The sequence below is a fragment of the Arachis hypogaea genome, chromosome 16 (assembly GCF_003086295.3).
Source record: "Arachis hypogaea cultivar Tifrunner chromosome 16, arahy.Tifrunner.gnm2.J5K5, whole genome shotgun sequence".
NCBI lineage: Eukaryota > Viridiplantae > Streptophyta > Magnoliopsida > Fabales > Fabaceae > Arachis > Arachis hypogaea.
In genome coordinates, this window is record NC_092051.1 from 147,440,301 (window position 1) to 147,453,796 (window position 13,496).

General features: G+C 33.2%; 2 protein-coding genes across 7 annotated transcripts; both read left to right on the top strand.

Moving 5' to 3' along the window:
- The first annotated feature begins 1,610 nt into the window (after nt 1-1,610).
- On the top strand, nt 1,611-7,086 carry LOC112697689 (uncharacterized). Its single transcript, XM_025750971.3, is given in 8 exon segments — nt 1,611-2,101; nt 2,103-2,970; nt 4,636-4,721; nt 4,799-4,968; nt 5,314-5,362; nt 5,474-5,683; nt 5,936-6,142; nt 6,482-7,086. Coding segments are annotated over 8 exon segments (2,172 nt in total). The 5' UTR covers nt 1,611-1,702; the 3' UTR covers nt 6,665-7,086.
- A 1,291-nt stretch (nt 7,087-8,377) lies between these two features.
- Nucleotides 8,378-12,446, top strand: LOC112697691 (uncharacterized). Of its 6 annotated transcripts, none has more exons than XM_025750977.3 (6): nt 8,378-8,826; nt 9,316-9,448; nt 9,640-10,163; nt 10,523-10,568; nt 10,842-10,951; nt 12,022-12,446. In XM_025750977.3, the coding sequence occupies exons 3-6, from the start codon at nt 9,661-9,663 to the stop codon at nt 12,188-12,190; spliced, it is 828 nt and encodes a 275-aa protein (XP_025606762.1). In that variant the 5' UTR covers nt 8,378-8,826; nt 9,316-9,448; nt 9,640-9,660; the 3' UTR covers nt 12,191-12,446. The 6 variants fall into 6 exon arrangements, with proteins under 6 accessions (XP_025606762.1, XP_025606761.1, XP_072075490.1 ...); XM_025750976.3 differs by having other exon boundaries at nt 8,445-8,826; nt 9,541-10,163; nt 10,836-10,951; XM_072219389.1 differs by having other exon boundaries at nt 8,445-8,826; nt 9,541-10,163.
- The last annotated feature ends 1,050 nt before the right edge of the window (nt 12,447-13,496 follow it).

Consider the following 13,496-nt stretch of genomic DNA (forward strand, 5'->3'; position numbering starts at 1 on the left):
TTTAAAAATAAAAATATAAAATATTTTTTTAACCCAATAGAAGAGCGGCTGAACAGGCATGGTAGTACCTGTTGAGTCGCTAGTCATTCTTATAGTACGATCACATTATTTCAAAACATACAATGTGAAATAATAAAATATAGTTTAATTAATGTGCACAATAAAACAAACATAAAACTTATATAATAGCAGTCAAATATGAAAAGTAGTGACAATCTTCTATTCTAAGGTATTATATTAAATTTTAATTTAAATTTATAATTATTAGTTAAATATTTACAATAATATACTATTTTTATTATATCAGTTAAAAATAATATATTTTGATACTATTTTTTAAGGCTACTAACATTAAATTTTGATAATTTGAACAACAACTTTTAATACTTTATGTCTTAATTTTTTTTAATTGATTAATAAAATTATTTAACACGCACATCAAGAAAAAATTATTATTTTTATATATCTAGATATTTAAAAGACACAAAAATAGGCTAATTTTTTTTTATATTGTGTTGTTATGGGTGTTTTTCATTAATATTATGATATTTTGGTGTAATGCACTGATATGAGATAAAAGAAATCGTGAGTAACGATTTCAAATAAGACAAAAAATAAAAAAAAGTTAATAGAAATCGTAGGTTACGATTTCAGATAAGACAAAAAAAAAAGAAATCCTGAGTCACTATTTTAATTTTTTAATTAAAAAAAATGTGATTTATGAAATCGTGAATAACGATTTTTTTTGTTATGCAAATCGTGAGTAACGATTTATATTATACATCACACTTGTGAAATACACCCATTTTAACTCATATCAATGTATTACACCATTTCATCCATCATATAAAAAATAATTAACGACAAAAATAAATTCTTTTAATAACACTTTAACAACTCATAAAAGTTAACAAAACCAATGATTATAGATCAAAGTGGTAGACAAGATATAAAATTGTGATATGATACTTGATGATAATTAAAGAGAAGGTGAGAGGAGAAAAAGAAAATAAAAAAAGGAGAACAAGACAATATAACAATTACGGTAAGACAATGACAATCTTGTATATAGAAAATAATAATAAGAAAAAATAATAGTGTGTGATACAATGAAAAAATATAATAAAAGTATAAATAAATAATTAAAAAAAAAATTACAGATAATTTAAAAATTAAATATAAAATTTAGAATTATACTTTGAATATAATATTTTATCTTTACTTTAAATTAAACACTGTTAAAAAATAAATAAATAAATTTATATAATATTTATAAATAATTACTTTATAAATATTTATCTTGATTTTGTTATACATAATAATAATATAATAATTTTTTAAATATTTTATTTAATTTAAATTTATAAATTTTGTACATTTTAAAATTTAAATAACTTATAAATTTTTATATTTATTTTTAAATATTTGTTATTCTTAATTTTTAAATTATTTTATAAAATTTATAATTTTAAAAATAAAAATTTTACAAAACTATATGTGAGTAAATTTTTCTTCTCCCTTTTCCCCCCAAATTGTTTTCCAGTAAACTGAGAAAAATTAATTTGTTCTTAAAAAAAAAAAAAACAGCTCAGACTCCGACACTATCAGATCAAATCAAACCCCTCTAAAACCTCAAAGGCAAAAATCCAAAACCCTAATTACCCGCCCCGCACCCATTCTCCTTCTTCCTCTACTCTCCGAAATGGCTTCCGCAGCCTCTCCAAGAATACCCACCGAGACGGTGAAGAACGCCGTGGAGGCTCTCCTGAAGTGGCGAGATTCCAATTCCGAGTCTCACAAACCCAAACTCTTCGACGCCGACGAAGAATTCGTTTACTTAGTCGTCACTCTGAAAACCATCCCTCACAAATCCCGCGTTAACTCTTACAAGGTCCCTTTACCCCACTCTCTCCTCTCTCCCTTCAACGAAACTTGCCTCATCATCGACGACAGGTCCAAATCCAAACTCACTAAACAAGAAGCTCAAAAGAAGATCAAGGCCGATAACGTCGCCGTTTCCAAGGTCCTCAGGTTGTCGAAGCTGGCCTCCGATTACCGCCCTTTTGAGGCGAAGCGGAAGCTCTGTGATTCATATGATCTTTTTTTTCGCTGATAAGAGAGTGGTGCCTTTGATGCCCAGGCTGTTGGGGAAGAAATTCTTTAAGAAGAAGAAGGTGCCGGTGCAGGTGGACTTGATTAAGAAGAATTGGAAGGAGCAGGTGGATAAGGCGTGTTCGTCGGCGCTTCTGTTTCTTGGAACGGGGACTTGTTGTGTTGTGAAGGTTGCCAAGGTTTCCATGGAGAGCGAGCAGATTGTTGAGAATATGATGGCTGCCATTGAGGGGGTTGTTGAGGTTGTGCCGAAGAAGTGGGCGAATGTGAGGTCCTTGCATGTTAAGCTTTACGAGTCGCTGGCGCTGCCTGTTTTCTAGGCTGTTCCGGAGGTGAAGTTGAGGATTGAGGGAAGTAAGGTTGAGGAGGCGGAGAAAGAGAAGCAGATGATGGAGGAGGAGGAAGAGGGCGAAGACCATAGTGGCGCGAAGGCGGTGAAGAAGAAGAAGAAGAAGAAGAAGGGGAGGATTCATGAAGTTAGATACATGGATAGCGAAGTTGGTGAGGATAATGTTGAAGATGTGGCAGGTAGTGAGGATGATGGTGGTGGTGTTGTTATGGAGGAAGATTTAAAGGATGCTGGAAAAGGTAGTGGAGAATTGATGAATAAGAAGAGGAAGAAAGGGGCATTGAGTGAGTTGAGCAGTGTCAAAGAATTGAAAAAATCTGTTAAGAGAAGAGGTAAACAGGATAAATCTGCGAAAGTGATGAAGGAAAATTCCATCAAGAAGAGTCAGAATAGTGAATTATCTGTTGAGGATGGAGATTCAGGAAAGAAGGGGAAGAATATCAAGAAGAAACTATCTCTATTGAAGTCAGAAGAAGCTGATTTGAAAAAGAAAGTGAGGGCCAAGAAAAGTAAGAAGGCTGCTTAAGGTTATTGTTAGGATTTACTGTTAGATTTCACTGCTTGATTTAACTCTTGGTGGCTGCCATGTGTTGTTTTCATTTGTTGAGTCCTCTCGCAGATTTTGTATCAAGCGTAATTTGTTTTGTTATTCTTTTTGCGTTCTGTTTTGATCATTTTATAACTTGTTATTGCTACTATCCAATATTCCTATAATTGAACTTTAGATTGATTTGTGAGAAGGAGAATCAAAATATTGTTTTCTCAGTTCAGAAAACTCTTTTAAGTTGTTTAGATTTCATGTTGTCAGATAACTCCATAGAAATTATGAGACGAATGGTCCCTTACTTTAAAGTAAAAGGCTTATCAAAGTTTAGCTTGAAATTCTACTACCTCCTATTTTGCCTAAGTATATCTCTGAAATTATTGTCTTCGATATCTTGCATATTGGCTTCTAGTTTTCATTTCTTGAGCTCCAAGAATATTGGAAAATGGAAAATCTATTACTCTTGCTGACTTCTTTTTACAGATTGAGAGGATTAAAGAAGCTTATGATACTCTTGAATTCATCGTAGGACTTGGGATATATTTGTTTTCCTACTTGACTCTATTATGATTTGCTATATATCGAATGTAAATGGTGTCAAATGTACTCCTGTTTCATTCGGGAATTTAGAGTAGAATTGGGTAAAGAGTGAAGATTTTTCTTTAATTTATAATGAACATATAATTTTTTATTGGTGAATTTTTTTTTTAATTCTATAAGAAGCAATTTTCACTCTTCACTCTTTACCCTAGCAATATACCCTTTCATACTTGCATCTTTTATTGTTTTGGCATTTATCGTCCGTGCCGTAGTTCCAGTTAACTCAAATGATACAACAAGCTTACGTATTCCTTTAGTTCCGTGTTTTTTGAAGTATTGAACATTAACTAGCTTACTAGAAACTCGTATATTCCAAAGTTGTCTGTTTTTTCTTTTTCTTTTCTTTTCCTTTCCTTTTTGTTATTTTTTCTTATAACTTTATGTTGAGGGTCATCTGGTCTCTTATTCACTTGCATACTTTCTTCACGGCTGGAAGATATTTAGTATCTGTTGCGAAGTGTGATTGAATGAGTTATAATTCAGGGTTTTCCAGGTAAATTTCAGTTATTTCGGAAAATAGATTTTCTCAATTTTTGTCAATTGTTGTTATAAAGTGTGATTTCTCACCGGATGCTCTTTAAGCGGACAAAATAAAGCATGCAAAAGATGTTAAATGTTATAAGATTACACTTAGACAATAGGTAACAGGGCAAGAAACATCATTCCCTTTTTGTTTAGACATCATGGATTCTGCCTCATTTGCTTCATTTTCTGGTTAGTCATCATGGTTCCTATTCACATGTCAATGAAGGATCAGATAAATTGGATCCGTGTTATGCTTTTAGGTGATGATACTTTATAGCCGCAAGTTGTTAAACTTATCAAAGCAAGTTCTACAAGAGTATATGAATAAGTTTGATTTGTGAAATTTGGTTTGTAGCGTTGCAAGTTGTAGTCCTCGCATCGGAGTGCTTAATTCAGGTTACTCTTTTGAAAAATCATTTACAACACAAACCATTTTCCTTCATATATAGATATATGCTATTTTCTGTTACTTATTTGCTCTGGTTTGTCGCCGTGGGAATTTCAGGTATGCCTGTTGGTCCTTACTTGTATGCAAATGATCTTAATGATGTCTTGAAGAAGAAGCATGCTTCTGGAGGATACAAAAGCCTTGTAAGCTATACAAATAATTATTGATTGAGTTCATTAATTTTTGTAGCAACATTAAGCCAACAATTCTTTTGGTGCAGGTGTTTTATCTAGAGGCATGTGAATCTGGGAGTATCTTTGAAGGCCTTCTTCCTGAAGACATAAATATTTACGCGACGACGGCTTCAAACACGGTCGAGAGCAGTTGGGGAACATATTGCTACTCAACCTGCTTGGGTGACCTCTACAGTATTTCTTGGATGGAAGACAGGTATTTTCCTCACAAATAAACATAATTAGTTGCTCTGTTTCAAAATAAAAATCTCATCAACTAATTTGGTACGTTTAAAAATCAATGCATCTATATCTGGTATATCTTGACACAATTTGTGTCTAGATACATTGATTTTTTTTGTTAACATGACAAATTAGCCAAAGCAATGTTTATTTTGAAAGAGAGGGAGTAGGTCATAAATGAGTCAAGGGTAATGTATACAGTTTTCACCTGTTATATTACTGTTAGAATTTTATGGATCAGAAGAAATTTCATTGTTTTATAAGTAATTTTGTTTAGTTCTTGCATAGACTAATTCTAGTTTTTATCTAATCATGGCAGTGACACACACAATTTGAGGACAGAAACTTTACACCAACAATATAAATTGGTAAGAAAAGTGTTCCTATTGTAATCAAAGAATGTGATTCAATACCTTGATAGAATTCATTAAAACAATGCTAGAAGTTTTTTTGACATGCATTTTTGTTTTTCATCACAGGTCAAAGATAGGACTTTGAATGGAAACGCATACTATGGCTCTCATGTGATGCAATATGGTGACGTAGGGATCAGCGAGAACCTTCTTTTCCAATATTTGGGAACAAATCCTGCCAATGATAATTACACTTTTGTGGATGAAAATTCCTTGAGGACACCTTCAAAAGCAGTGAACCAACGCGATGCGGACCTCATTCATTTCTGGGAGAAGGTAATCTTGTGTTCACAACAGTTTATTTTTTCAAAAATCATACATGTACTCACTCTTTTCTTGGATACTAAGCCGATTCACTAGCTTCTACCATTGGATAAGATGTGAGATCTTCATATGGATCCCACAACTGATCTAATAGCAGAGGTAAGTGAGTTGGCTAAGTGTTTGAGAAGGAGTCACTACAAATATCACAACTCTTATTGGTTGCTTGTTCATTACTTCATCTTCATTCTCAACTGTTTTTGGCAGTTCCGCAAAGCGCCCGAGGGTTCTTCGAGTAAGATCACGGCACAGAAACAAGTTGTGGAAGTGATGTCTCACAGAATGCACATAGACAACAGTGTGAAACTCATTGGAAATCTCTTATTTGGCACTGAAAAGGGTCCTGAATTGCTAAGTGCAGTTAGACCTGCAGGGAAGCCTCTTGTTGATGACTGGGATTGCCTCAAAAACATGGTACCTTTTCCCATGATTCAGTTTCTTCTCTTATGCTGATATCATAAATTAATTACATTCTTGTTTTGAAAAATTATATGGTATAATGGAATTAGAATAATTTCTTTGTGGTTGGTCCTTGTTGTAATGATAAAATTTTCAAGTGAAATACCAAAAATACCCATCTAAGGATTTTTCATATCTTTAATGGTTTGAATTTTTATTCTTCTATGGATAATTTTGTCAGGAATATGATCTTTCGTTGGTAATTGACATTCTTATGGTCTTATCTTAATTTACATCTTGAAGTTCACTTTGGTTTATGAGAGAATAACCCAAATTAATCATTGTTTAATGCAGGTAAGGACTTTTGAGACACATTGTGGATCCTTATCTCAATATGGAATGAAACATATGAGAACCTTTGCAAACATCTGCGATGCTGGGATCCATAAAGATCAAATGGATGAGGCCACAGCACAAGCATGTGTTAGCATCCCTTCCAATCCATGGAGTTCTCTTGAGAGGGGTTTTAGTGCATAATTCATAAGATAATGCACTAATGAAGATTAATCTATTATTAGTGTTTACATTATCATATCTTTTATGCTAGCCATTACTATTAATTTCTTGATCCCTCTTTGTAAATACAAAATGGGGTTGGATCATTGTAATGATGCATTTATAAGGTTGGATCATTGTAAGAAAAAGAAGTTACAAGGGATGAAGGAAGGACCTAATTGCTTTGGCCAATTGGAATATCCAATATGATATAGGGCATAAGATCATGAATGCATATGCCATAATATAATGTGTATATTTTTATTCCATAGGCAAATTAGGCAGATAGGTTCTCTTCCCTTGGCAATTTGCTAGGGAATTGACATCCCTTTGTAGAATTATTTTTAGAGCAATGTATTTGGTACAATTATTGTATAATATTAAAAATATTCATTTTGAATTTATTCTTGTTCTTGTGCATTATTTATTGAGCTATAGTATTTTACTTTATAAACAATTGGGTTGCTCTTTTTTATTATCTAGATTTTTGGATGATAGTTGTGGCAAGGACAGGTTGCAAATATCAGATTGAAAAATGGTTAATTTCCCTAATATAATTTGCCAAAATGTGTTCTAATTAAAGAGTACGGTGCTGTTATTTATACAATAAATAATTAGTTATTTCTGTTAGTATGACAAAACATAAATGATTTTCTATACAAAACTCTTCTACAGAGACAGAAAATTAAATTGTTAAAATATAGAATAAATGACACTCCATTACGAGCCACATATGTTGGTGAGGGCTTAATAACATAAATCTAGAAAGAAAAAAAAAAGTGTCAAATTTTTGTAACTAAAAAAGTGTCGCCTGTAATAGTATCTAGTATAAACAAAAATACAAAAAATACTTGCGATGTTCTCTATGCTAATTCTTAATATTTGGGCCATTGGAAAATTGAAAGTTGTAGCAAAGCTGGCCTCTAATTGCTTTCTTCAAACTTCAAAGCGAAGTAACCAAGTTGTTTTCAATTAGAAAAGAAGGCTGGTTCTACTATGGGGAAAGTATAATATGGTCCTCTAAGGACCAGGTAGTTTATAAAATTTTAAGAAGTTTGTTGGTTCTTTTTAATATGACAATTCATCGTAAACTTCTATTGTCACATAACCACAATTTGTACCCCACACAAATGCTTGAACCGAAAACATTTTTTTGTCATCTACAAGAGTCCCCAAAAACCCAAATGATATCACGTAGCAATATTTATATTTTGTTAAAATTAAAAAATATTGTTATAGTCAAATTTGCTAAAAATATATTATTATATAACACAATTTTTTTATTCAAATACTTGCAAACATACATTTTATTCTTGCAAACATACACAGTACCTCCAATCCGACTTGTTCACTTTGCGGACAGGAGAAGCATCGATTCATTTTTTTTGAAATAACATACACAATAAAGGCGTGGAATAATTTTAGGGACACATTTTTAAGCACTTATTCTAGTTCTTGTGGTTTTTGTTTTCAATTAAATAACCCTTGTGTAATGAAGCTATGTAACAATGCTCCTGAACAAATTCTTAAAAATGGAAGGAATTGGAGGTAATTTTAGTTATGAAATGCAAACCTGAATTTACCTAAATTACAAAGGACTTTTTTTAATTGTTATGCACATGTCGAGGGACCATGTTTTAAATAAGATTAGTGTCACATTTCACAAATAAAAACAATACCAACTTTATCATTAATGACTAGTTGATGACTACCAATTACAAATGTTGTTGGCCCTAACATTGCTGCCAGACAAAATCACTTTGTTCTTTGTTTATTGGGTTCTCAGTTCTCACGCAACCCTCATCTCTAATTGTTCATACAAAAAAAAAAATCAACTGAAAAATTGAAAAAAAAATAAAAGAACAGTCATGTCTTCATCTTCCTAAATTTTTCACCAGCACACTCTCAACTCTCAACGAACGTCTCTCTCGTTCCCAATTATGAGTCTCAAACTCTCTCTTCTCTCTCACTACCACTAGAGTCTCTCTCGGTCTCACTAGAGTCTCTACTCGTTCACACTCACCGGCGTCTCGTTGCTCCTCTCCTCTCGTCGCCGTGGATCGTGGACCGTCGTAGGGTCGTCACTTGCTTCGTCGCTGGTCCTCTTCTGGGGTCGGGTCCTCTTCGTCACGCAGTCGCCCTTGGTAAGTCCATGCATCATCACTTCCCCTATTCTCCCTTTCCCAGATTCCCTTCTCCCTGTTCGGTGATTTTCTTGGAACCTTGTTATTTCTAGTAGTTTATTCATACCCTAGAATTATCTTGCAACATGCATCAAATCTCCAGCAAACTAAGGAAGGGGGGAAAATGCTGCATATCTTTTGCCCTTAATGTTGCACTTGTTTTATATGATAATTTTACATGGAATTGTAACTTTGTGCTGTGCTTGTGGGATTGTGATGGCAATAGATGGATGGGATGAAATTCAGAACAGTTTCATGCATGCGAACTAAGTTTCAGATGAAAAACTTATTAGGGCCTAGCTTCGTAATAAATATCATGTATTAGGATTAAAAATACATTTTTTCCCCAAAAAAAGGGAACTAAACTAAGAAAATACTATTAGGGTTCATTGATTCATGCATGTACATCGTCTGCATCTTGTCTTAACTGCTCATGCTTCTCTTTTTCAGCTAATTGTCAGCCTCGCCTTTGCTGGAAAGTCTGAGTATCTCTTGTCTGTTTCGCATGGTTTAAAACCACAACTGTCTGTTTGGAGTATGTCAAAGTTAGCTATGGCTTGGTCATACCGGCTTCAAATAGAAGGTTTTCTTTTAGACTTATTATTTTTACCTCCAATAATGTTAATGTGCATCCTAATGATTTTGTTATGTCACTTGTAACTTCATTTTCTACAGTGTATCATAAATATTTTTTTCATCACTGTCTCTTTTGTATCTTCCTGGAAACACTAGAAGATGTCTAAATGCTGCCTTGTTTCTGAATTGACGACTTAGGATGGAAATATCGTCATATGTATGAAACAAACAGAATTCAATGAATTGGCAAATAGTACATGTTCTAGCTCAGGTTCAATGAATTCAAAACAGAAGCCAATAAAAGAAAAGAGTGTGAAACAATTGACATTTGAAGCTAAGGAAGTCAATGACAATGAAGAGCACGATATGGGAACTTCACACTTAGAAACAAAGAGAATGGATGCTCGTTGGTACCGGTCTCTGTTTCGAAAACCAAAAAATGGCAAGGTTGAGGTGCCTCAAAGGGTTCAACCTGATATCTTTAGAAACGAGACAGCACAAATGCCAGAGTCAAGGAATCCATTACTGGATGAAGATTTAGTTAGGAATGATGTTGGGCATGATGGAGAAAAATCGACTCATTCTAAGAGAAATGGAATCATGTTGGACACGGGTTCAGATCTTTCTACCACATTGGCTGATGATGATGATTCCAACCTCATCCCTTCAAGGTTGCGTGACAATATTGTAGGGACTGGTGGGTCATGTTCCAAACGGAGAAGGTACTTAAATGATATTTGAATCTATGAATTAATTTAGTTATGTAGCAGTGGATCTGAAGTAGAATGAAATTGGTGTTATATTCATTCTGATCCTTAGGTGTGATCTATTTCTTTTGCCGTGCCAAGCAATATTTTTAGTTAAATTCATGACGAAATGAGAAATTTCAATACAAACATCTCTTACCCTTCTTTCTGGTTTCTGATGGTGTTGGGTTCTCTTGTCAAATTAGCATATGTGATTGTGGAAAATATGTAAACATGTGAGGGCTAAATTGTTCTTGTTGGATTATATTATACACACATTATTTCATAGTTGTTTGTGGGTTTAAGGCCTCAATAATTGATTCGTTTCATTGCAGGTTGGATTGTGATCCTGTGGTCTCATCTAACCCTTCTACAACTGAGGTTGGTTGGATTTAGTAGAAAGACTTTGCAGACTATTTCAAGCTCATAATTTAGATCTATTTGTGAAACCATGCTAAACTGATGACTGTTAATTATCCATGTTCTGGCATGGCAATTGGCACCTTGTTAAAATAGCTCATAATTTGTAAATCACAAGTGGCAAAACAGTTTAAAACGATAATCATGTGAAATCATTGATGTCTGTATTGTTAGTATTCATTTGTGTCATAGTGCTTGGCTCCTTGCTCACATTACCTTTGGCATTAGCTTCAGGATGGAGTTGATACGGATGCAAGTGTGTTGCAAAAGGAATATCCTGTAAATTCACCAAAAGAAGTCACAAAGCACACATGTCTAATTTGCAAGAGTGGTGGACAGCTACTGTGAGTACACTTCTTATAGTGTTTGGCTCATGCAAGTACTGTAACTTTTATATTAAATATTAATTATCTAGAACCATGATAGATGTGATGTGTTTATTTGATGCTTTTGTCTGAAATTATAGTTTTCACCATTTTGGCTCGTCTTGTAATTTTTTTCTCCTTTCTACATTTTCTAACTGCAGTCATATGGAGTTGTTAATATCTAGTTTGATGGTTTCAATAAAAAAGAAAGGGAAGAAAAAACAAACAAGCTACTTTGTTGGATTTTATAAGCCTTTTAAATTATTAACATCAATTATAATCAATTCAAAATTAATATACTGACATGTAAACATAATTGATATACATGATATAAACTAGATTTAATAGGCATGATCATGCTTGGTAAGTCACCTTTTAGTTTTTTGAGTCTCACCTTCCTTTTCTTTTATTTGCTATGTATTAATCTGAATTGTTATTTATATTGAATAGGAATAGTTAGAAATTATATTAATTTTAAAAAAATAAACTACAATTTCTAACAATGAATATATAAACTAACTTGATACCAACCAAAGATTGGGTTATCAAAACTACTAGAAATGTGTATTTTTGTCAAGTGGACCTAGCCCCCTTAGACACCATCCGAGCTCATACTTGGTAGTTTTGTAGGATGAACTCAATCTTTAATGAGTATGAAGTTAGTTCACCTCTTCAATGGTTAGAATAGGTTAAAGGAAACAGTGTGCAACCAAATCCTTTCAAATGATATGCACATGCCAAGCTTAATAATGTGTAACAAACTAACATCTTAAGTGCATAATTTACAGTAGGATACATTTGCCTTATTCTCTAACTTTTTGGGTCCAAATTGTTCTTTTGTCATCCACTTATACTAAATGTAAATTTCTAGCTTTATCTCAAATATGACTGTTCTTTTATCCTTAAAAACAAAAAGGATCTATAGATTTGACCCAGTTCCTGTAAATTCTGTTGTCAAGAGTTGGTGTTGTAAGTAATAGTACACAATGGTGACTCTCAGGAAACTGAAACTAGTTTGTTAACTTTTCAATAAAATTATCTTCTGGCAGAGGAAATTGCCTTCTCCAGGATTCCTGGTTCAGGTTGTGCTGGTTGATTATAATGGTAATGTTGTGGCTTCCGAACCCAAGGCTACTGGAAAAAGATCAGATGAGAGTTCAAGCAATAGTGCCACCGCAGTTGAAGCAAGCATACCTGTGCAGAATTGTTGTTATCTGATTGTAGGGATCTAACTGAGTTGCCTGAGGAAATGTGCTTATGTGCAAGTGAGTTTATGTGCTTTTGTATTTTTACTTCATTTGAAATAACAAAGAATTTATATATTACAAGGTACCTACAAGCACTGTAAAGTGTAAACAAGTGAGCCTCCAACTTGTAGTAGTCTGAAATCGTTAGTGAGAAGAGAAGGAGATGCATATGACTTTAGCCATGCACCATTTTTTTTTAATGAAAATGACAAAGTTGAATTCAACAATATCAGGTTCATAAATCACACAATTTCCGTTTCAAGTTCAAATAAGGCCAAAACACTTAACCATATGAATGAAAAGTTAAAAAGTATAATATATACTACTAGCGTGCAAATAATGCGATATTGGAAAACACAAACTATAATAATCCACGTGGTTGTTCTACTAATTGATCATTTAACAAAATTGGGAAATATCTATGACATCAATATTTCAGACTCCGAATGAGAAAAGCAAGCAACAGGGTTTTATTCAAAACCTAATCTTGTAAAATAGGAAATGTTATAAATCTAGTCTTGTGGGAATTCATAATCATCACGACGATGATTATCATACAGCTTATTAAGATTTTTAATGGCATTTTTTTTGACCCTATAGCTTATCATATTATGATTCTTTAATATGAGTGACACTGCAATTTTCATGTGAATCCCATCATCCACCTAATAAAATTTGAATAATTATACATTAGACTTAACTACCTAAATATAAAAGAAAGAACGAAGGTAAAGATTAGTGCATAATATTACCTTGATGTTAAAATTATCATTTTTAAAACAAGCTATCATCCAACTTGCAACCCACACACCCGCGTCATTCCTACATATCGAGAAAGCTATATTAGAGTATTATATAATTGCATAATTTCATATCAATAACTACTAATTATACGATCTTACGATCCATATTTGAGGGTGGGAAGGCCTTCTGGCTCTTCAAATTCAAATTGTGAAGAAATCAGATTTGGAGTGGTCTCAAAGTCATAGAATAAACGATCTTCCAATACCTCGTCCAAATAAATGGCCTGTTTATGTCTATGTTAGAGTTTGCCTTTTTAGTCATATATGTAGATAATTAACAAAAAAAAAGGAAAATATAGTTACTAATTTCAAGGCTGTCCTCTTTCACTTGAACTGTTTCTCAATGAGAAATGGGTCTAGCAAAATGATTTGTCGTTTAACACGATCAATCACTACGAGGTACCAGTGTTCATGACCTTCATTAGTAGTTTCAGATACAGGGATAAAAACCTAATCAAGAGAAAGTCATTTTAG